This window comes from Oncorhynchus masou, chromosome 9 (genome assembly GCF_036934945.1).
Source record: "Oncorhynchus masou masou isolate Uvic2021 chromosome 9, UVic_Omas_1.1, whole genome shotgun sequence".
Taxonomy (NCBI): Eukaryota; Metazoa; Chordata; class Actinopteri; order Salmoniformes; family Salmonidae; genus Oncorhynchus; species Oncorhynchus masou.
In genome coordinates, this window is record NC_088220.1 from 18,957,863 (window position 1) to 18,980,235 (window position 22,373).

Below are 22,373 nucleotides of genomic sequence, written 5' to 3' on the forward strand. Positions count from 1 at the left end.
AACATGTGAAGTCATTGTCTAAGGAAAACCTCTGGCAATATCATCAAAAAGGAGAGAAAAAGGAAATGTAATTGTATATAATCAGTACATCAGAAAGTCAGTAGGAAGTATGTACTGTAAGTATACACAAACACAGTGAACTATTGATATGGTGATCAAGGATCTACATCAAGGAGGTGTGAGGAATTTGGACATGGCGTCAACTAGCTCTATATCAACAGCTGGTAGCTGCTGGCCTGATCCCTCCCCAGCCTGCCTGCTATATCAACAGCTGGTAGCTGCTGGCCTGATCCCCCCCAGCCTGCCTGCTATATCAACAGCTGGTAGCTGCTGGCCTGATCCCCCCAGCCTGCCTGCTATATCAACAGCTGGTAGCTGCTGGCCCGATCCCCCCAGCCTGCCTACTATATCAACAGCTGGTAGCTGCTGGCCTGATCCCCCCTCCCCAGCCTGCCTGCTATATCAACAGCTGGTAGCTGCTGGCCTGATCCCCCCCAGCCTGCCTGCTATATCAACAGCTGGTAGCTGCTGGCCTTATCCCCCCAGCCTGCCTGCTATATCAACAGCTGGTAGCTGCTGGCCTGATCCCCCCCAGCCTGCCTACTATATCAACAGCTGGTAGCTGCTGGGCTGATCCCCCCCCAGCCTGGCTACTATATCAACAGCTGGTAGCTGCTGGCCCGATCCTCACAGCCTGCCTTCTATATAAACAGCCGGTAGCTGCTGGCCCGATCCTCCCAGCCTGCCTACTATATAAACAGCCAGTAGCTGCTGGCCCGATCCTCACAGCCTGCCTACTATATAAACTGCCGCTGGCCTGATCCTCACAGCCTGCCTACTATATAAACTGCCGGTAGTTGCTGGCCCGATCCTCACAGCCTGTCTACTATATAAACAGCCGCTGGCCTGATCCTCACAGACTGCCGACTATATAAACAGCCATGACAAAAAGAAGGCTCTGACCACACCGTGTCCTCAACTTTTCCCTGGCGCCTCCATGGCAACTACAAAAATAAAGCCCCTGGTTCAGCCAGCATTCAGGCCAGGGCAGTCCAAGGTGTCAATAGTTACGATCCTGGACCTAGGGGCAGACAGGCTGCTGTGCTTTCTTTCAGAATGAAGGAATCAGAAGTATTCCCCTGGTGCTGTTCTAAAACAAAGCCAGGGGAGACCTCCTAAGCCTTTTTAATTGTGCTCCCTTATTTATCGGATGTTTTATGAGTCCCCAGACAAATCCTCCCAGCTGGTCTCTAGTCAGCGGTGCTGTGCTCTATTAGAGGTTGTGCTTTCAGACTGGCTCTCCTTTCGAAGATAACATAATGACTTTCAAAGAAAGCACTTTATCTCAGAAAGCTATTGACAGTTGTGTGAATGTATCAGAGGTGTGGTCATCCCTGGGACGAGTGATGAGAGTAAGACTAAAGAATAAAGAGAGAATATAACAGTGAGAAACATACTTTTCTGGTTGGCCAACAGGCCTTTTGAGCTTGGCAAGGATAGGGCTCTACGGGTTTCCTCCAGGGCTATAAAAAGAGACTATAAAAAACTGACCCTAGCCTTAACCTTGACCTTAACCCTGACCTTAACCCTAACTCTAACCTAATTTTAACAAATTCTGAAATGTAATATCAGTTTGCAGGTCAGGAGTGTTCATATAGCCTTTTCCTTGTGCAATGAAGGCCTGCTCAATCTCAGGGGCTCAACCAAGCTTTAAGTCCCCACCAAATAAGGGGGCAAGTGGTCAAAGCATGCAGGCCAAGTAAAACAGGTGATTTCTGACAGATTGCTTTGGCTCTCTAATGAGACAAGCACAGACTGCACTCAAACTGTAAATGGACTGTTGGACAGAGTGAATAGTCAGCCTTCTCCATCTGCACAGAAGAACATCTGCTTAAAGCAAGGCCCAGGCAGGCACTCATGAGCCCTGTTGATACCTGGTTCTATCATGCAGCCTATGTCCTAATCCTGTCCACATTCTGATTGTGCTAACATTTTTAGACAAGCGTAGATCATTAAAAGACACATTGTGATCTGATTGTGATCAGATCTTATAAGTGTGAACAGACAAGACCAGGTAAAGATCAGGACATGATCAACCCTGTCTCCTTCCCATGCAGTGCGTGTCTTGGCAGACAGGTGTTGTGGTACAACTTTTATCAGCTCCAGAGCCGGGTCTTTCTGTCAGCCACCCGGGTCTGGATGCCTGTGTCATCTATGTAATATTTGCCTGCGTCTCTATTTGGGCACTGGTTTGGCCTGCTGACTGATGAGGGTGGGTCATCACACAGGAGTTGTCGAGCCCAACCAACAAGGAACAGAGAGAAAGGGGGGAATAGAGTGAGAGAGAGATAAACAGAGAGAGAGAGTAACTGACAGGGTAGGTTCTAGCACTCTGCCTCAGAGGTCCTCAGACAGCCGGATGACTTCACTCTGAGGGCGGGGCATCCTCCTAACATGCCCAGCGGCCTGTTATAAAGGCTCCTGGCCAGAGAGAGGCTGCCAATCAGCTCTGGAAGAGCAGTGTGTCTGTGTGTGTGTGTGTGTGTGTATGTGAGAGAGAGAGAGCGACAGAGAGAGCGACAGAGAGAGAGACAGAGCAATAGAGAGAGAGAGAGAGAGAGACAGACAGACAGAGAGAGATAGAGTGTGGAGGGAGAGATTAGCCTACTGCTGCTGTGACTGCTGCTCTACCAGAAACAGGGTGACAGCTAGGAAGATAATGCCTCAGAATGTGGTCCTGGATGGGCCAGCCCCCTGGGGCTTCAGGCTCAATGGAGGGAAGGACTTCAACCAGCCCCTGACCATCACCAGGGTGAGTGCCCACTGACCAACCTTAAACGTGATTAATACCATTTTTAAATATATTCTAATATTGACTCGTGGGTGTGATATGGTTACATTTTCTGGTGCCTGTTAAATGCAGTTGCAGCATTTTGAACTAACTGTAGACAATGGAGTGATTTCTGACTGAGACAGGCTTACAAAGAGTTACAGTAATCTAGGCTTGAGGAATTAAAAGCATGTAGAACTTTCTATACAGTATATCAGTATATCAGTGACAAATAAAAAACATGATTTTTGCTTTATATATAGATAATAATAAAAGCAGGACTGGACAACCTTTACATGTAGATCAAGATTTAGGTCTGTGTCAAAGAAGACAAGGTTTCTGGACGTAGATTTTACACTGGTGGACAAATGACCAAGGTAAATAAAACAACCTCTGATTTCATATCATTGAGCTGGAAGAAGTTGTTAGACATCCAACATTTGATGTCAGCAAGATACTGGTTGAAGGTTTGCTATGCTAGCTTGATCACTGGGTCTGTTTGGTAAATAAAGTAGCATGTCATCTGCATAGCAGTGAAACTGAATTTTATGATTGCGGATGATGTCACCCAGGGGACTCATGTACAGGATGGGGCCCAGAATGTACAGGATGGGGCCCAGAATTGACCCCTGAGGGACACCATAGTAAATAAGTGCTGGGGACGATACTGAACCACCCATGGTCACTGAGAAATGTCTGCCACATAGATATGACCTGAACCAGTCAAGGGCACTGCCATAGATTCCCACCCACCTCTCCAATCTGTTGACAACAAGGTTATGATCAATAGTATCAAACATGACACTGAGATCCAAAAAACTAGGATAGAGAACTAGGATAGAGCATTCACCAGCATCGTCAGCCAACAGAAAGTAATTACTGACTTTCAGTAAAGACGTTTCTGTCCTGTGAAGTGATTTGTTGTTCGTACTCATACTCAAATAAGCCACCAAATGCTTTAAAACAACTTTTTCTAACATCTTGGATAAAAAAGGAAGTTTAGAGATGAGGAGGCGTATAAGATTGGGCTTTTTAAGGAGAAGTTGGACCAGAACAGTTTTAAAATAGGCTGGGAAGGAGCCAGAGGTCAGGGAGCTATTTCCAATACACAGAATGTTGGGGCCAACAGTATGGATAACTTATTTTAGTAGTGCAGTAGGGACCATGTCCAAGGGTCAGGGGGAGGTCTTCATGTGAGGAACAGTACCAAGGAGGGACTCAAAGGATATTTGGTAAAAAGAGTAAAAGGAAGCAGTAGACAGTCTCAGAGTAGTTGCCTCTTGACCAGAAATGCTGGTATGGGGTTGGCTACTGTCATTCTGGGATCTAAAATGTTCTATGTTTTCTGTAGAAGATAATCGTAAAAACTGTTGCCGAGACCAGGGGATGCAAGCATGTCATTGTTAAGGGGGCCACTGACAACTTACTCAATTGTCTTAAACAGAATTTTCGAGTTGTGGCACTTCTCAGAAATCAGGGTAATTCTCAGAAATAAGCGTACTTCTCAGAGATCAGGGTACTTCTCAGAGATCAGGGTAGAGAAATAGTTTGCATCTTTAACAGCAACATTATAATTTCTCATCAGATCCTTCATTACTGGACGTCATAGAATATTTGAAATTTGCATGCCTTCAATTTACATACAACCTTTCTACGTTCACTTTTTAAGGCATGACTGTGGTCATTTAACCAAAGTGGCAGACAGTTTATTATTGTTTTAACTGATGCCACTGAGTCTAAAGTAGCCTGATATACAGTGCCTTCGGAATGTATTCAGACCCCTTGACTTTTTCCACATTTTGTTACGTTACAGCCTTGTTCTAAAATGAATTAAATAAAGAAAAATCCTCAGCAATCTACACACAATACCCCATAATGACAAAGCAAAAACAGGTTTTTAGACATTTTTGCAAGTGTATTAAAGATAATAAACAGAAATACCTGTCAGGATTTGGCCAGGGTTGTTCCGGGTTTTGGTCACTAGATGCCCCCATTGTGCTTTTTGACCTTGTGTTTTTTCCCTTGTTCCCCATTATTATTTGCACCTGTGCCTCGTTTCCCCTGATTGTATTTAAACCCTTAGTTTCCCTCAGTTCTGTGCTCTGTGTTTGTATGTTAGCACCCAGCCCTAGTGTTCTGTGTATTCTTGTCGATTCCGGTGGATGCTCTTGTGGAATTCTGTTTTTTGTTTTTGAGTATCTCTTGAGGCTTTTTTGTGCTATTCCTACCACCTTTTGGATTTGCCATTTTTGTATTGAAGGACTTCTCCTTTTTTACTTTATTAAATACACTGTCTTAAGTACTGCTGTGTCTGCCTCATCTTCTGGGTTCTGCTGACTATTCGTGGCTCAGTTGGTTAAGTGACTGTTTCTCACTCCGGAGACCCAGGTTCGTAACCAGGTCCTGACAGAAACACAGAGCCAAAAATGAACCCAGAGGCAGCCAGTTCCCAGGACCGTTTTGCCATGCTGTCCCACCACCAGGAGACTGTCCAACACCACGAAGCCGCCCTGGTTCAGCAAGAGGCCTTAATGGCTAGACATTCTCATCTTCTGTCGGAGATGCTGACTTCCATTAAGCAAATATCTGATCGTCTTACCCCGGCAACAGTTCCCGTCCCAGTACCTCAGATTCACGTACCCATGGCAGTTAACCCCCTGGCTGAACCTCGTCTTCCACCTCCCCAACGGTTCTCAGGTGATCCAAGTGCTTGTAAAGGGTTTCTCACCCAATGTTCACTCTCCTTTGAGCTACAACCCTCGTCGTTTCCCACCGACCGGTCTAAGATCGCTTATATCATCACCCTGCTGTCGGAAAAAGCCCTGGCCTGGGCTACTGCTGTGTGGGATGCCCATAGTTCCTGCTGTGCCAGCTACTCTGCCTTTGCTGAGGAATTCAAACGAGTGTTTCAAGGCCCAAGCAGTGGTTCTGACTCAGCCAAACAGCTCCTGACTCTCCACCAAGGTTGGCGCAGCGTGACGGACTATGCCATCCAGTTCCGCACGGTGGCAGCAGCAACTGGCTGGAACAACGAGGCGCTCACGGTGTGCTATCTGAAAGGCCTTTCCGACACTATCCAAGATGAACTGGCCACTCGGGAACCACCGGACAATCTCGAGTCCCTGATCAAGTTGGCCTCACGCATTGACCAGCGTCTGAGAGAGAGAACTCAACCGTAGACCTCTAGCCCCTATCAGTCCCAGCTCCGAGTCCCCACCTTTATCCTCGCTGGCTCCATCGGAACCCATGCAGATTGGACGCATCTCCCAGGCTGAGAGAGACCGCCGGATGAGGGAGCGATGCTGTCTATATTGCGGCAAACCGGGCCATTTCCGTTCCACGTGTCCCGGGCTCCAGGGAAACGCTCTGTCCCGTACAGACCGGGGGAACTGTAACGGGAAACATAACCTCCTCCCATCCGTCCAACTCCCGTCTGCTCATTCCAGTCACCCTCTCCTGGGACAACCACAAGCTTCACCTTCAAGCCTTGGTAGACTCTGGAGCCGCAGGTAACTTCATGGATGGTGTCTGGGCGAAGGAGAATGGCGTTCCCTCTGAACCTCTAAGTGAACCCATGAGGGTCACTACATTGGATGGAAGCCCTTTGGGATCTGGACTTGTCACTCATGTCACTACCTCCTTGCGACTTTCAGTTTCACAACACCAGGAATTGATGAACTTTCATTTGATCTCCTGTTCCGAGTTCCCTCTCGTCCTTGGATACCCCTGGCTTCACAGCCATAACCCTCACATCGACTGGTCTGTGGGCACTATCAAGCAGTGGGGTCCTACGTGCCAAGCTACTTGTATTTTCCAGAATTCCCGAGTTCTACTCCCGAGTCTTTAGAATCCATCGACCTGACCCGAGTTCCCGAGTGTTACCATGACCTCAAACTGGTGTTTAGCAAACAGAGGGCCACCATGCTACCACCCCATAGACCTTACGATTACCCCATCGACCTGTTTCCGGGCACTTGCCCCCCCAGGGGTCGGATCTTTTCCCTATCTCCACCCGAACGAGCTGCTATGGATACCTACATCAAGGACGCTCTGGAAGCAGGCCTCATGCGTCCATCCACCTCCCTGGCGGGAGCAGGGTTTTTCTTTGTGGCCAAGAAAGACGGTGGATTACGTCCTTGCATCGACTACATTTACATTACATTTAAGTCATTTAGCAGACGCTCTTATCCAGAGCGACTTACAAATTGACTACCGGGGACTCAATGCCATAACCGTCCGTAACCGTTACCCGCTACCCCTTATGGCCACAGCCTTCGAGCTGCTCCAGGAAGCAGTTGTTTTCACTAAGCTTGACCTGCGGAACGCATACCATCTTGTGCGGATCAGACCTGGTGACGAGTGGAAGACCGCTTTCAACACGCCTACTGGTCACTATGAATACTTGGTGATGCCCTTCGGCCTGACCAACGCCCCAGCGGTGTTCCAAGCGCTCATAAACGATGTGCTTAGGGATATGTTTAACATATTTGTGTTCGTTTACTTGGATGACATCCTCATCTTTTCGAGCTCCCTTCAAGAACACACTAAGCATGTCAGACAAGTACTCAAACGCCTCCTGGACAGCCATCTGTACGTTAAGCCGGAAAAATGTGAATTCCATTCATCCCGAGTACAATTCCTGGGATTTGTAGTGGAACCCGGTCGAGTCCAAATGGACCCCAGGAAGGTAGGGGCGGTAGCGGATTGGCCCACCCCCAAATCCGTTAAGGAAGTTCAGCGTTTCCCCGGCTTCACAAACTTTTACCGCAAGTTCATCAAGAACTTCAGCTTGGTGGCAGCCCCTCTCTCAGCTTTAACCAAGGGTGGCAATGCAAGGTTTTTGTGGGGAAGAGAAGCTGAGACGGCCTTCCAAGGACTCAAGCAGCGCGTTCTCTCTGCTCCCATCCTGATACTACCGACTACGGATGAACCATTTGTGGTGGAGGTAGATGCATCAGAGGTTGGTGTTGGAGCTGTCCTGTCTCAGAGGGGTGAAGACAAGAAGCTTCATCCGTGCGCTTTCTTCTCACACCGGCTTACCCCGACTGAGAGGAACTACGATGTGGGGGATCGTGAACTCCTAGTGGTTAAGATGGCATTGAAGAAATGGAGACACTGGCTCGAGGGGGCTTCTCACCCATTTCAAGTGCTTACGGACCACAAAAATCTGGAGTATATCCAGCAGGCGAAGCGGTTGAACTCTAGACAAGCTAGATGGTCTCTTTTCTTCAATCGATTCCAGTTTATCCTCACCTATCGGCCCGGGTCGAAGAATCTCAAACCGGATGCCCTGTCCCGAGTCTACGCTCCTGCCATTCGAGATGACACGGACATGCCTGTCCTTCCTGCTGCTAAGATTGTGGCTCCGATCGCGTGGCAAGTTGAGGATACCGTGAGACGTGCTCAAGCTAGCGAACCGGACCCGAAAGGAGGTCCTGCCAATCGGTTGTTTGTCCCCAAGGCAGTGAGGACTCAGGTCCTTCTGTGGGGGCACTCCTCTCGCCTCACCTGTCATCCGGGCGTAGGTCGCACCTTGGAGTTCATCCAGCGTAAGTTCTGGTGGCCTACCATAAGAGAAGACGTTGCCACTTTCGTCAATGCCTGTCCCGTGTGCTGCCAGGGCAAATCTTCTCACCTCCGCCCTCAAGGACTCCTTCACCCTTTACCTGTTCCCCACAGACCCTGGTCCCATATCTCATTGGACTTTATTACTGGACTTCCTCCATCCCATGGCAATACTACTATTCTAGTCATAATCGACAGGTTTTCAAAGGCGGCCAGGTTCGTCCCTCTGACTAAGTTACCTTCTGCCAAGGAAACGGCTGAGTTGATAATTAATCATGTGTTCCGAGTCTTCGGCATTCCTCAAGATATGGTTTCTGACAGAGGTCCCCAGTTCGCCTCAAGGTTTTGGAAGGCCTTCTGCCAACTCATGGGGGCTTCTGCCAAACAGAGAGGATGAATCAAGAGCTGGAAACCACCCTCCGATGTATGACTCGTGACAACCCGTCCACATGGTCATCCTTTATTGTTTGGGCCGAATACGCGCACAACACCTTGCGCTCCTCCTCCACTGGTATGTCCCCGCACGAGTGTCAGTTTGGCTATGCTCCTCCATTGTTCCCGGACCAGGAGGCAGAAGTCAGAGTGCCTTCAGCCTTGAAGTTCGTCAGACGCTGTCGGCTTATGTGGAGGAAGACCCGTCTTAATCTTATGCGTTCCTCACAGAGGTACCAACAACAAGCCAACAGACGTCGCCGTCCCGGGCCTACCCTGCGCCCCGGCCAGAGAGTCTGGCTCTCCACAAGAGACTTACCTCTACGGGTGGAGTCTCGCAAGCTGTCCCAAAAATACATCGGTCCCTTCAAGGTTGCCAGGAGAGTTAACCCACTTTCTTATCGCCTACACTTACCCAGATCCCTTAAGATTAATCCCACATTTCACATTTCATTGTTAAAACCTGTTGTTTTTTCTCCCCTTGTCCCGGCAGACAGACCTCCCACTCCGCCTCGTGTCATTGGAGGCCAGCCGGCTTATACCGTCCATCGGATACTGGATTCCCGCCGGGTGCAGCGGTCCTGGCAGTATCTGGTGGACTGGGAAGGCTACGGTCCCGAGGAGCGCTCCTGGGTTCCTGCCAAAGACATCCTGGACCCTGACCTCATTCGTCAGTTCAGGGCCCTCCACCCTGAGAGAGCTGGTAGGAACGTCAGGAGCCGTTCCTAGGGGGGGGGGGGATTCTGTCAGGATTTGGCCAGGGTTGTTCCGGGTTTTGGTCACTAGATGCCCCCATTGTGCTTTTTGACCTTATGTTTTTTCCCTTGTTCCCCATTATTATTTGCACCTGTGCCTCGTTTCCCCTGATTGTATTTAAACCCTTAGTTTCCCTCAGTTCTGTGCTCTGTGTTTGTATGTTAGCACCCAGCCCTAGTGTTCTGTGTATTCTTGTCGATTCCGGTGGATGCTCTTGTGGAATTCTGTTTTTTGTTTTTGAGTATCTCTTGAGGCTTTTTTGTGCTATTCCTACCACCTTTTGGATTTGCCATTTTTGTATTGAAGGACTTCTCCTTTTTTACTTTATTAAATACACCGTCTTAAGTACTGCTGTGTCTGCCTCATCTTCTGGGTTCTGCTGACTATTCGTGGCTCAGTTGGTTAAGTGACTGTTTCTCACTCCGGAGACCCAGGTTCGTAACCGGGTCCTGACAATACCTTATTTACATAAGTATTCAGATCCTTTGCTATGAGACTTGAAATTGCACTGAGCATCCTTGAGATATTTCTACAACTTGATTGGAGTCCATTTGTTGTAAATTCAATTGATTGGACATGAGCCCGATCGTCACTCAGACAGAGCTCCAGAGTTCCTCTGTGGAGATGGAAAATCTTCCAGAAAGACAACCATCTCTGCAGAACTCCAACAATCAGGCTTTTATGGTAGAGTGGCCAGACGGAAAAAGGCACCTAAAGACTCTCTAACCATGAGAAACAAGATTGTCTGGTCTGATGAAACCAAGATTGAACTCTTTGGCCTGAATTCCAAGCGTCACGCCTGGAGGAAACCTGCCACCATCCCTACGGTGAAGCATGGTGGTGGCAGCATCATGCTGTGGCAATGTTTTTCAGCAGCAGGGACTGGGAGACAAGTTAGGATCGAGGCAAATGTGAATGGAGCAAAGTACAGAGATTCTTTATGAAAACTTGCTTCAGAGTGCTCAGGACCTCAGACTGGAGCGAAGTTTCACCTTCCAACAGGACAATGACCCTAAGCACACAGCCAAGACAACCCAGAAGTGGCTTCGGGACAAGTCTCTGAATGTCCTTGAGGGGCCCAGGCAGAGCCCGAACTTGAACCCGATCTAACATCTCTGGAGAGACATGAAAATAGCTGTGCAGCAATGCTCCCCATCCAACCTGACAGAGCTTGAGAGGATCTGCAGACAAGAATGGGAGAAACTCCCCAAATACAGGTGTGCCAAGTTTGTAAGATCATACCCAAGAAGATTTGAGGTTGTGATCACTGCCAATGGTGCTTCAACAAAGTGCCTAATAAAGGGTCAGAATAGTTACGTAAATGTGATATTTCAGTTTTTATTTGTTATAAATTTGCAAAGATATCTAAAAAACTGTTTTTCTTTGTCATTATGGTGTATGGTGTGTAAATTGATGAGGGAAAAAAACGATTTAATCAATTTTATAACAAGGCTGTAACGTAACAAAATGTGGAAAAAGTCAAGAGGTCTGAGTACTTTCCGAATCCACTGTATGTCAGTGAAACTGTTCAGCAAATCAGTGGTATGATGACAAAGACCCGGATCATTAGGAGAGGATATAAAAGCAGTGGTAAATGCACTTGATGATGCGAGAGCGATTGGGGCGGACTTTTACTTTTTTAATTCTCCTTTTTCTTGATATCCAATTGGTAGTTACAGTCTTGTCCCATCACTGCAACTCCCCTACGGACTCGGGAGAGGAAAAGGTCGAGAGCCATGCATCCTCCAAAACACGACCCTGCCAAGCCGCACTGTTTCTTGACCCACTGCTCGCTTAACCCACAACCCAGACGCACCAATGTGTCGGAGGAAACACCGTCTAGCTGGCCATCGGAGGTCAGCTTGCAGGTGCCCAGCCTGCCACAATGAGTCACTAGAGCGCAATGAGACAAGGAAATCCCGGCCGGCCAACCTCTCCCCTAACCCGGACGACACTGGGGCAATTGTGCACCGCCTCATGGGTCTCCCAGTCGCGGATGGCTGTGACACAGCCTGGGATCGAACCCAGGTCTGTAGCGATGCAGTGGCTTAGACCGCTGCACCACTCAGGAGGCTAGGGGCGGCAGACATTTTTAGAAGAACGCATTTTCAAAACAATAATGAGATGGTCAGAGACAAACACATCCATAGTTTCCAAGTGATCAATATTCAGACCATAGGACAGCAGGAGATCAACACTATGGCCTTGGTAGTGTGTAAACCCTGTGGCATGGAGCACATTCTAACTCTCCCTGGCTAGTGCATTCTTTAAATAACTCTGTCATATTTAAACATGACCAAAGCCAGCTGGTCAGAGAAATCCTGCAATGAACAAACTATTAGGTTTATGTTGTGGAGGGCGGTACACTAGAATGGATAAGGTGAGCTGTTGCTTATTCAAACAAATGATAAGACTTTAAAATTAGGAACATTTGCAACATGACTCAGGGCTACGTACTGTATATGCTTGTCTCTATGAATGACGGCTACCCTCCCCAACAGGGCCAAACGGCCTGGATGTCTACTGAGGCACCATGGAGATCTCCAGTCACACCTGTCACAGCCAGGAGCACGTATCTTCTTACCCCTCAGCCCCCTGGAACGCCCCTCGATCCCCAGGAACCCCCCTCGACCCCCAGGAACCCCCCTCGTCCCCCAGGAACCCCCCTCTTCCCCCAGGAACCCCCCTCGACCCGGGTCCATAACGAGCTGCTGAAGGAGTAGAAAGGATAGGACTCTTAGCAGACTGTTAGTAGTGTAGGACTGAGACACTTAGCAGACTGTTAGTAGTGTAGGACTTTGACTCTTAGCAGACTGTTAGTAGTGTAGGACTGAGACTCTTAGCAGACTGTTAGTAGTGTAGGACTGAGACTCTTAGCAGACTGTTAGTAGTGTAGGACTGAGACTCTTAGCAGACTGTTAGTAGTGTAGGACTGAGACTCTTAGCAGACTGTTAGTAGTGTAGGACTGAGACACTTAGCAGACTGTTATTAGTGTAGGACTGAGACACTTAGCAGACTGTTAGTAGTGTAGGACTGAGACTCTTAGCAGACTGTTAGTAGTGTAGGACTGAGACACTTAGCAGACTGTTAGTAGTGTAGGACTGAGACTCTTAGCAGACTGTTAGTAGTGTAGGACTGAGACACTTAGCAGACTGTTAGTAGTGTAGGACTGAGACTCTTAGCAGACTGTTAGTAGTGTAGGACTGAGACTCTTAGCAGACTGTTAGTAGTGTAGGACTTTGACTCTTAACAGACTGTTAGTAGTGTAGGACTGAGACACTTAGCAGACTGTTAGTAGTGTAGGACTGAGACACTTAGCAGACTGTTAGTAGTGTAGGACTTTGACTCTTAGCAGACTGTTAGTAGTGTAGGACTGAGACACTTAGCAGACTGTTAGTAGTGTAGGGCTGAGACACTTAGCAGACTGTTAGTAGTGTAGGACTGAGACTCTTAGCAGACTGTTAGTAGTGTAGGACTGAGACTCTTAGCAGACTGTTAGTAGTGTAGGACTGAGACACTTAGCAGACTGTTAGTAGTGTAGGACTGAGACTATTAGCAGACTGTTAGTAGTGTAGGACTGAGACTCTTAGCAGACTAAGTAGTGTAGGACTGAGACACTTAGCAGACTGTTAGTAGTGTAGGACTGAGACACTTAGCAGACTGTTAGTAGTGTAGGACTGAGACACTTAGCAGACTGTTAGTAGTGTAGGACTGAGACTCTTAGCAGACTGTTAGTAGTGTAGGACTGAGACACTTAGCAGACTGTTAGTAGTGTAGGACTGAGACTCTTAGCAGACTGTTAGTAGTGTAGGACTGAGACTCTTAGCAGACTGTTAGTAGTGTAGGACTGAGACACTTAGCAGACTGTTAGTAGTGTAGGACTGAGACTCTTAGCAGACTGTTAGTAGTGTAGGACTGAGACTCTTAGCAGACTGTTAGTAGTGTAGGACTGAGACACTTAGCAGACTGTTAGTAGTGTAGGACTGAGACACTTAGCAGACTGTAAGTAGTGTAGGACTGGAAGAGCCTGGGCTTCTTAACCAAAATGACACCCTATTCCCTTATAGTGCACTATTTTAGACCAAAATGAATGCACTATGTAGGGGATAGGGTACCATTTAGCATACAAATGTGTTGTGGCTGACGAGAGCTAGGATGGGGAGGTCACAGGTTTCCTTAAGAGTCACGCAAGCAAGACTTAGTGAATACTTCCTCCAGCATTCCGGATGACTGTAGATGATCCTTGAGCTGCACTTTCATGTTCTGGCTAATGTTTGAAATCTTGTCAGGAATGGTGCTAATGGTATATAATGTAATCCAGCACTGTAACCCAGAGTATTTGGGACCAATGAAAAGCTGGTTATTTTTAATTCCTCCAAGTTCATGTCCTTATTACATAACTGTGATCCAATGCTACTTCTTGGAGGTTTTGAATGATCATTAGCTGGATAACATTAACTATGATTAACTGTGGGCTTGAAGAGAGCGGTCCAGAATTAGAGACAGATATGACCCATAATGACACAGGTTCCTGCTAACCAGCCGGATTTGATCCACATCGCTCTGATTAAGACCAGAATCTACATTCTGATTAAAGCCAGAACCTAAATTCTGATTAAGGTCAGAACCTACATTCTGAGTAAAACCAGAACCTAATATCTGATTAAGACCAGAACCTAAATTCTGATTAAGACCAGAACCTAAATTCTGAGTAAAACCAGAACCTACATTCTGATTTAAGCCCAAACCTAATTTCTGATTAAGACCAGAACCTGTAAAGACGAGGAATAGGAAGGATCGGACCAAAACGCAGCTTGGTAGGTGTCCATGTTAATGTTAATAAATACACTGAACACTGCAATAACCAAAAAACAACAAAGAGAGAGCGTGAACGAAACTAAACAGTTCCGTAAGGTGAAGACACACAAAACAGAAAACAACTACCCACAAACACCAGGTGGGAACAGGCTACCTAAGTATGGTTCTCAATCAGAGACAACGATAGACAGCTGCCTCTGATTGGGAACCATACCAGGCCAAACACAGAAATACAAAACATAGAACAAAGCATAGGATGCCCACCCCAACTCACGCCCTGACCAAACCAAAAACAGAGACATAAAAAAGGAACTAAGGTCAGGACGTGACAGAACCTAAATTCTGGTTAAGTCCAGATCCTGATTTCTGATTAAGACCAGAACCTAATTTCTGATTAAGACCAGAACCTAAATTGATTAAGACCAAAATCTACATTCTGATTAAAGCCAGAACCTAAATTCTGATTAAGACCAGAACCTAAATTGATTAAGACCAAAATCTACATTCTGATTAAAGCCAGAACCTAAATTCTGATTAAGACCAGAACCTAAATTCTGATTAAGACCAGAACCTAAATTCTGAGTAAAACCAGAACCTACATTCTGATTAAAGTCCAAACCTAATTTCTGATTAAGACCCGAACCTAAATTCTGAGTAAATCCAGAACCTAATTTCTGATTAAGACCAAAACCAAGCTGAAAGCATACCCATGCCATAGTCAGGGTCTGGGAATACAATAGTGATCTACAATTTAGGCCAAATGTGTCTTATCATAACCATGGTTATTTCAATGATGCCTAATTGTTTCCTCTGCTGATTAGGTTTGTGATGTCTATCCAACAACAACATTCTGCAACATTACTGCTAAAATCCCAGCTGTTATTCTATTAAAACCAACCACCCAACAATCATGGTGTATTGCTCATACAAAAATAACTGATAAGCAACGGAAAACCATGGTTATATACTGTTGTTATTCGTCCCAAATGGCACCCTATTTCTTTTATAGTGTACTAGTTTTGACCAGAGCCCATCGGGATTATTGTTATAATATGAGTCCCATCTGTCTGAAAAGGATTGGTCATAAGGTGCCGGGAATCGGCTGGTAGTGATATCTTCATGTGGGTAGCATGTCCTTACTTGTGCAGTGCTCTTCTCTGAGAGGTGCCTCTGGGTCTATATGGCATGTTTTTCACAACGTTGTCAAAGCAATTACTGATGATGCCTACGTCAAAACAGGAAACAGGTGTTCCAGTATGTGACGAAACTGCAAACAGTCTGCTTCTGCTTGTACTGTATGCCAGTCTGCTTTTATCTGCTAACAATGTGTGGTTATGGCTGCTATCTAATTGTGTTTTGTATGCGTATAGGTTTGAATAGTATGAGTGGTTATGTGATTTCATGAGGATGTGTATTAGTGTGGAACTGAGACTGTGTGTGTGGCGGACGTATTTTAAGCCCCTCCTTCTCAAATAGCTCTTACTTCCTGTCCTGTCATGCAGAGGTGTCATGGTGGTTCCTCTGTATGAGAGGTGTCATGGTGGTGTGGTTCCTCTGTGTGAGAGGTGTCATGGTGGATCCTCTGTGTGAGAGGTGTCATGGTGGTTCCTCTGTGTGAGAGGTGTCATGGTGGTACCTCTGTGTGAGAGGTGTCATGGTGGTGTGGTTCCTCTGTATGAGAGGGTCATGGTGGTTCTTCTGTGTGAGAGGTGTCATGGTGGTTCCTCTGTGTGAGAGGTGTCATGGTGGTTCCTCTGTGTGAGAGGTGTCATGGTGGTTCTTCTGTGTGAGAGGTGTCATGGTGGTTCCTCTGTGTGAGAGGGTCATGGTGGTTCCTCTGTGTGAGAGGTGTCATTGTGGTTCCTCTGTGTGAGAGGTGTCATGGTGGTTCCTCTGTGTGAGAGGTGTCATGGTGGTTCCTCTGTGAGAGGGTCATGGTGGTTCCTCTGTGTGAGAGTTGTCATGGTGGTTCCTCTGTGTGAGAGTTGTCATGGTGGTTCCTCTGTGTGAGAGGGTCATGGTGGTTCCTCTGTGTGAGAGGTGTCATGGTGGTTCCTCTGTGTGAGACGTGTCATGGTGGTTCCTCTGTGTGAGAGGTGTCATGGTGGTTCCTCTGTGTGAGAGGTGTCATGGTGGTTCCTCTGTGTGAGAGGTGTCATGGTGGTTCCTCTGTGTGAGAGGTGTCATGGTGGTTCCTCTGTGTGAGAGGTGTCATGGTGGTTCCTCTGTGTGAGAGGTGTCATGATGGTACCTCTGTGTGAGAGGTGTCATGGTGGTGTGGTTCCTCTGTATGAGAGGGTCATGGTGGTGTGGTTCCTCTGTGTGAGAGGTGTCATGGCGGTTCCTCTGTGTGAGAGGTGTCATGGTGGTTCCTCTGTGTGAGAGGTGTCATGGTGGTGTGGTTCCTCTGTGTGAGAGGTGTCATGGTGGTACCTCTGTGTGAGAGGTGTCATGGTGGTGTGGTTCCTCTGTGTGAGAGGTGTCATGGTGGGTCCTCTGTGTGAGAGGTGTCATGGTGGTTCCTCTGTGTGAGAGGTGACATGGTGGTTCCACTGTGTGAGAGGTGTCATGGCGGCTCCTCTGTGTGAGAGGTGTCATTGTGGTGTGGTTCCTCTGTGTGAGAGGTGTCATGGTGGTTCCTCTGTGTGAGAGGTGTCATGGTGGTGTGGTTCCTCCGTGTGAGAGGTGACATGGTGGTTCCTCTGTGTGAGAGGTGTCATGGTGGTGTGGTTCCTCTGTGTGAGAGGTGTCATTGTGGTTCCTCTGTGTGAGAGGTGTCATGGTGGTTCCTCTGTGTGAGACGTGTCATGGTGGTTCCTCTGTGTGAGAGGTGTCATGGTGGTTCCTCTGTGTGAGAGGTGTCATGGTGGTACCTCTGTGTGAGAGTTGTCATGGTGGTTCCTCTGTGTGAGAGGTGTCATAGTGGGTCCTCTGTGTGAGAGGTGTCATAGTGGTTCCTCTGTGTGAGAGGTGTCATGGTGGTTCATCTGTGTGAGAGGTGTCATGATGGTGTGGTTCCTCTGTATGAGAGGTGTCATGGTGGTTCCTCTGTGTGAGAGGTTCTCACTCAGTAATTCCAGATGTCTGTTAGAGACAACAGAGTAGTATGAAACCACAAACAGACAACAGTCGGCAGTATGTGACCTGATACTGAGGACATGGCTCCTGATACCATACAGTATAGTGTAACAGTCCTCTTCTTGTGTTGTGTACAATCAGTCATCGACACGGAACTCCAACATGTAGCACCAGTCATGTAGATTTATTCTGATAGGAACGGCACAAAATTGCACGTCATGCAATGCACATCTCACCATCCATCTCTGCACTCACGCATTGTACAAAATATATGAACCCCCCCCCCACCCCACCAGACACAGTAAGTTGCTAGCTAGTACTGGCGGGAATTCAAAATGCACAACAAATATTCTCCAAATACCGCTGCATCTTATGTGTGATGTTCGAATAACATTTACAAACAATTTGATATAAAATGTACATTTAAATCATCACTTGAGAGTATAAAAATCACTTTTGATGTACAGTGCTTTGCAACCAACAACTTACCGCTGGTTTGGTGCTTGTTCACTGGGACGATTCTAACTGGAACATCCCCCCTCGTAAGCAAGCCACGCAAACCAGCCAATAAGATGCCATGTTGAGTAGGTGAACGCAAGACAAACTCAAACCAAAAACCCATTGGCTTAACAATAAAGTGGCAAGGGGAATCACCATATAACCCTTTTACACTAGCATACCAAAGAAGTTCATGTACTGTATTTGGTTTATACAGGTTAGAGTTAGGACATGTACACCACGTTCAAATGAGGAGTAACATGAAACAGGAACGTAAAGGAGGCAGCTGTTATCAAGTTGTTTCCCTCGTAGAAGATATATGATACAGGCAGCGTAACGTAACAGAGCCCAAATGAATCATCCAGCCATAAATAGCAAGATAGATTACCCCAGTCTGCATTAATCTGCCTTTTCAACAGAACAACAGGGGAGGAAAGTAGTGAGAGAAGGGGGGGCAGGTGGTGAGGCCCAGGCATGGTGAAGGGTTAAGGTAAGAACCTGGAGGCAGAGAGGTGAGGTGACTACCTCTGGAATGACGCTGACCAGGTAGGAGAGGGGCAAGGGGATGATGTCAGGCCCCATTAGAGGCAGATAGAGAGAGGGAGTAGAGAAGGGGGGTGGGAGAGAGAGAGGGAGGGGGTGAGAGGGGGAGAAGAGTGGAGAGAGAGGGGTGGGAGTGGAGAGAGAGAGGAGGGGGAGAAGAGAGGGGGGAGAAGAGTGGAGAGAGAGAGGGGGAGTGGAGAGAGAGGAGGGGGAGAGAGGAGGGAGAAGAGTGGAGAGAGAGAGAGGGGAGAAGAGTGGAGAGGGGGGGGGGAGTGGAGAGAGAGGAGGGGGGGGTTCTAGGCTTGGAGACAGAATGGATGCCTAAGCAGTTAGATCAGCAGGCTGTCAATAGTGTAATCCCCTATCCCATGTACTGTCGTCTGGCACCACACAGTGATGGACACGTCATCCACACAGCTTTATTTATAGGGCATGTAAAACCCAGAATGGACTCCTATTCATACTCTAGGTATAGCCATTATGTTGGAACAGCCAGTGTACTGCAATGTCTACCAACCACTGTGCTTCCCCGTCACTTCTCCCACACATTTGTGCCCCGTTAGAACTGTTCAAACTAAAGTGGTGCTTGGTTTCTAGGTGACGCCTGGCAGCAAAGCCTCGCTGGCCAACCTGTGCCCCGGTGACATCATCCTGGCCATAGAGGGTGTGAGTACAGAGTGCATGACTCACAGCGAGGCCCAGAACAAGATCAAAGACCCTGCCTCCCAGCTCGGCCTCAAGATTGAGAGGTAGGTGAGCAAGCAGAATGACTGGCCTGTGTCCCAAATGGCACCCTATTTCCTTTGTAATGCACTATGTTGTGCCTTGGTCAAAATAGGGCCCTGGTCAAAAGTAATATATACTATATAGGGAATATGGTGTATTTAGGATGCACCTGGTAATAAGATGATAACACAAGTCTAAGTCAACTTTTGTTAACAGTAGTGTACGCATGAAAGATAGATAGTTATGAACTGCTTGGTTCGAGCCCTGAATGCTGATTGGCTGAAAGCTTTGGTGTACCGCGGGTATGACAAAACATTTATTTTTACTGCTCTATTTACTTTGGTAACCATTTTATAAAAGCAATAAGGCACCTCGGGGGTTTATGATATATGGCGAACATACCACGGCTAAGGGCTGTGTCTTGGCACTCCACGTTGCGTCGTGCACAAGAACAGCCCTTAGCCGTGGTATATTGGTCATATACCACACCACCTCGAGCCTTATTGCTTAAATACACACCACACAATGTTGAATACTCTAGCAGTCAGGACATTTAAATACACACAACACAATGTTGAATACTCTAGCTGTCATGACATTTAAATACACACAACACAATGTTGAATACTCTAGCAGTCAGGACATTTAAATACACACAACACAATGTTGAATACTCTAGCAGTCATGACATTTAAATACACACAACACAATGTTTGAGCAGTCAGGACATTTAAATGAATACTCTAGCAGTCATGACATTTAAATACACACAACACAATGTTGAATACTCTAGCAGTCAGGACATTTAAATACACACAACACAATGTTGAATACTCTAGCAGTCATGACATTTAAATACACACAACACAATGCTGAATACTCTAGCAGTCAGGACATTTAAATACACACAACACAATGTTGAATACTCTAGCAGTCATGACATTTAAATACACACAACACAATGTTGAATATTCTAGCAGTCATGACATTTAAATACACACAACACAATGTTGAATATTCTAGCAGTCATGACATTCAAATACACACAACACAATGTTGAATATTCTAGCAGTCATGACATTTCTTCCTTTCAAGCTTTTTTTATCAGGATCCGCATTAGCAGTCGCCGAAGGAGACAGTTCGTCTTACTGAGGTCTTACTGAGGTCTTACTGAGGTCTTACTGAGGTCTTACTGAGGTCTTACTGAGTTCTTACTGAGGTCTTACTGAGGTCTTACTGAGGTCTTACTGAGGTCTTACTGAGGTCCCACACAGAACAAAAATACATTACAGACTTTACAATTGACATACATTTAAAAACATTAACATGTAGTGTGTGTGTGCAGCTATCAGTTACACATACCTGTCAATACATACACACTACAAGCTAACAGAAATAAAAAAGGAAATCAAATCCCGTTTTATTTGTCACATGCGCTGAATGCAACGGGTGTGGACTTTACCGTGAAATGATTGCTTGCGAGCCCTTCCCAATGAGGCAAAGTTTAAAAAAAGGTACAAAAATAGTAAGTCAAGGGGAAACATTGACTGCCTGTCTTTGGCTGAGTTATAGTGAACTTGTTAGGCCTTTACAAGTGGTTGCCGGGCGCACGGCGCTCAGTCAAAATGCCAGGGCTGCATTCCATCTCTTTGATTCATAACCTCATGAAACTGTTTGAGAGTCTTGCGTGGGGTCAGAGATGCTCGAGGCGCTGATGTAAATTACGAGTGCAGCAAGGCCATGTTTGGGTCAAAATGCTAAGCAGCTGGCCTGTCTGGCTACAGTTTGATCTGGATTTATTATTTAATGTCAGGAAGGAAGGAAGGCTGCTGTATATCAGGGTTTGACTGACCGTGGACTCTTTCTCTGTCTTGCAGGCCTGAGACCAAAATGTGGTCACCCCAAGTCACAGAGGATGGGAAATCAAACCCATTCAAGCTCAATTTAGAGGCAGAACAACAAGTAAGTAGCAGAAGGAATAAATGTTTTTAGGTTAAGGACTACATTCCGATTCACATCAATCCCTCTCCTGGTGTTTGTGTGGTTGTGTAGAGTTACAGTATAGCTGGTATTCAATTAAATTGAATTAAATTGTCCCCTTCAGGCATTTCTAGGGTTATAGTGGTTATTCAGATACATACAGTGTAGCTAGTATAGCTTTGACCACTGCATGCAGTGTGTGTACCGTGTAGCTTGTATAACTTTGACCACTGCATGCAGTGTGTGTACCTTGTAGCTTGTATAACTTTGACCACTGCATGCAGTGTGTGTACCTTGTAGCTTGTATAAATTTGACCACTGCATGCAGTGTGTGTACCTTGTTGCTTGTATAACTTTGATCACTGCATGCAGTGTGTGTACCGTGTATCTTGTATAACTTTGACCACTGCATGCAGTGTGTGTACCTTGTAGCTTGTATAACTTTGATCACTGCATGCAGTGTGTGTACCGTGTATCTTGTATAACTTTGTGTACAGTATAGCTTGTATAGCTGCATGCAGTGTGTGTCTCTGTCTTGCTCCACATGTAGGAGTTGAAACCTATCGGTACAGGTCACAACCGACGTGCCCAGCCCTTCATGGCTGCGGCCACCATAGACAACGGACGCCAGGTGGTGAGTTCCTCCTACAACACCCCCATAGGCCTCTACTCCTCAGGCAACATCCAGGACGCCCTGCACGGACAGCTCCCAGGCCTTGTTCACGATAAGCATGAGGGGTGAGTAAGTGCCAGGCTGATCCGGACCCCCTTCCTAATGCCCCGTGGACCCCACCTCTCCCCTCCTCCACCTGGTGTCACTAACCCTGCCTCTTGCTTCTCTTCTCCTCCCTGGCTGCTCCTCTCTTCTCTCTCACTCTATAACCTCAGAGCGCCTCTCTAACTCCTCTTCTGCCTCATCTTCTTCTGTTTTTTACAGGACCTGGGCTACTTTGAACACAAGTTTAACGTCAGGCCTAAGCTCTTCTTACCTGCAGGCCAAAGGTCACTAGTTTCAACATCTCCCTACCGATACAGTAATACAGTAATACTAGTTTCAACATCTCCCTACTAATGCAGTAATACAGTAATACTAGTTTCAACATCTCCCTACTAATGCAGTAATACAGTAATACTAGTTTCAACATC

At 46.8% G+C, this 22,373-nt stretch overlaps 1 protein-coding gene across 2 annotated transcripts in view; it reads left to right on the forward strand.

The window, feature by feature from the left end:
* Window positions 1-2,494: 2,494 nt before the first annotated feature.
* LOC135545634 (PDZ and LIM domain protein 3-like) overlaps window positions 2,495-22,373 on the forward strand; it is a 30,545-nt gene continuing 10,666 nt past the window's right edge. The window contains exons 1-4 of one of the 2 annotated variants that reach the window (XM_064973389.1): window positions 2,495-2,812; window positions 19,119-19,270; window positions 21,125-21,209; window positions 21,778-21,965. In XM_064973389.1, the coding sequence (XP_064829461.1) occupies window positions 2,720-2,812; window positions 19,119-19,270; window positions 21,125-21,209; window positions 21,778-21,965 (518 nt within the window). In that variant the 5' untranslated portion in view covers window positions 2,495-2,719. Of the gene's footprint in view, window positions 2,813-19,118; window positions 19,271-21,124; window positions 21,210-21,777; window positions 21,966-22,164; window positions 22,230-22,373 lie in introns of both variants that reach the window. The other variant, XM_064973388.1, reaches the window with a different exon arrangement.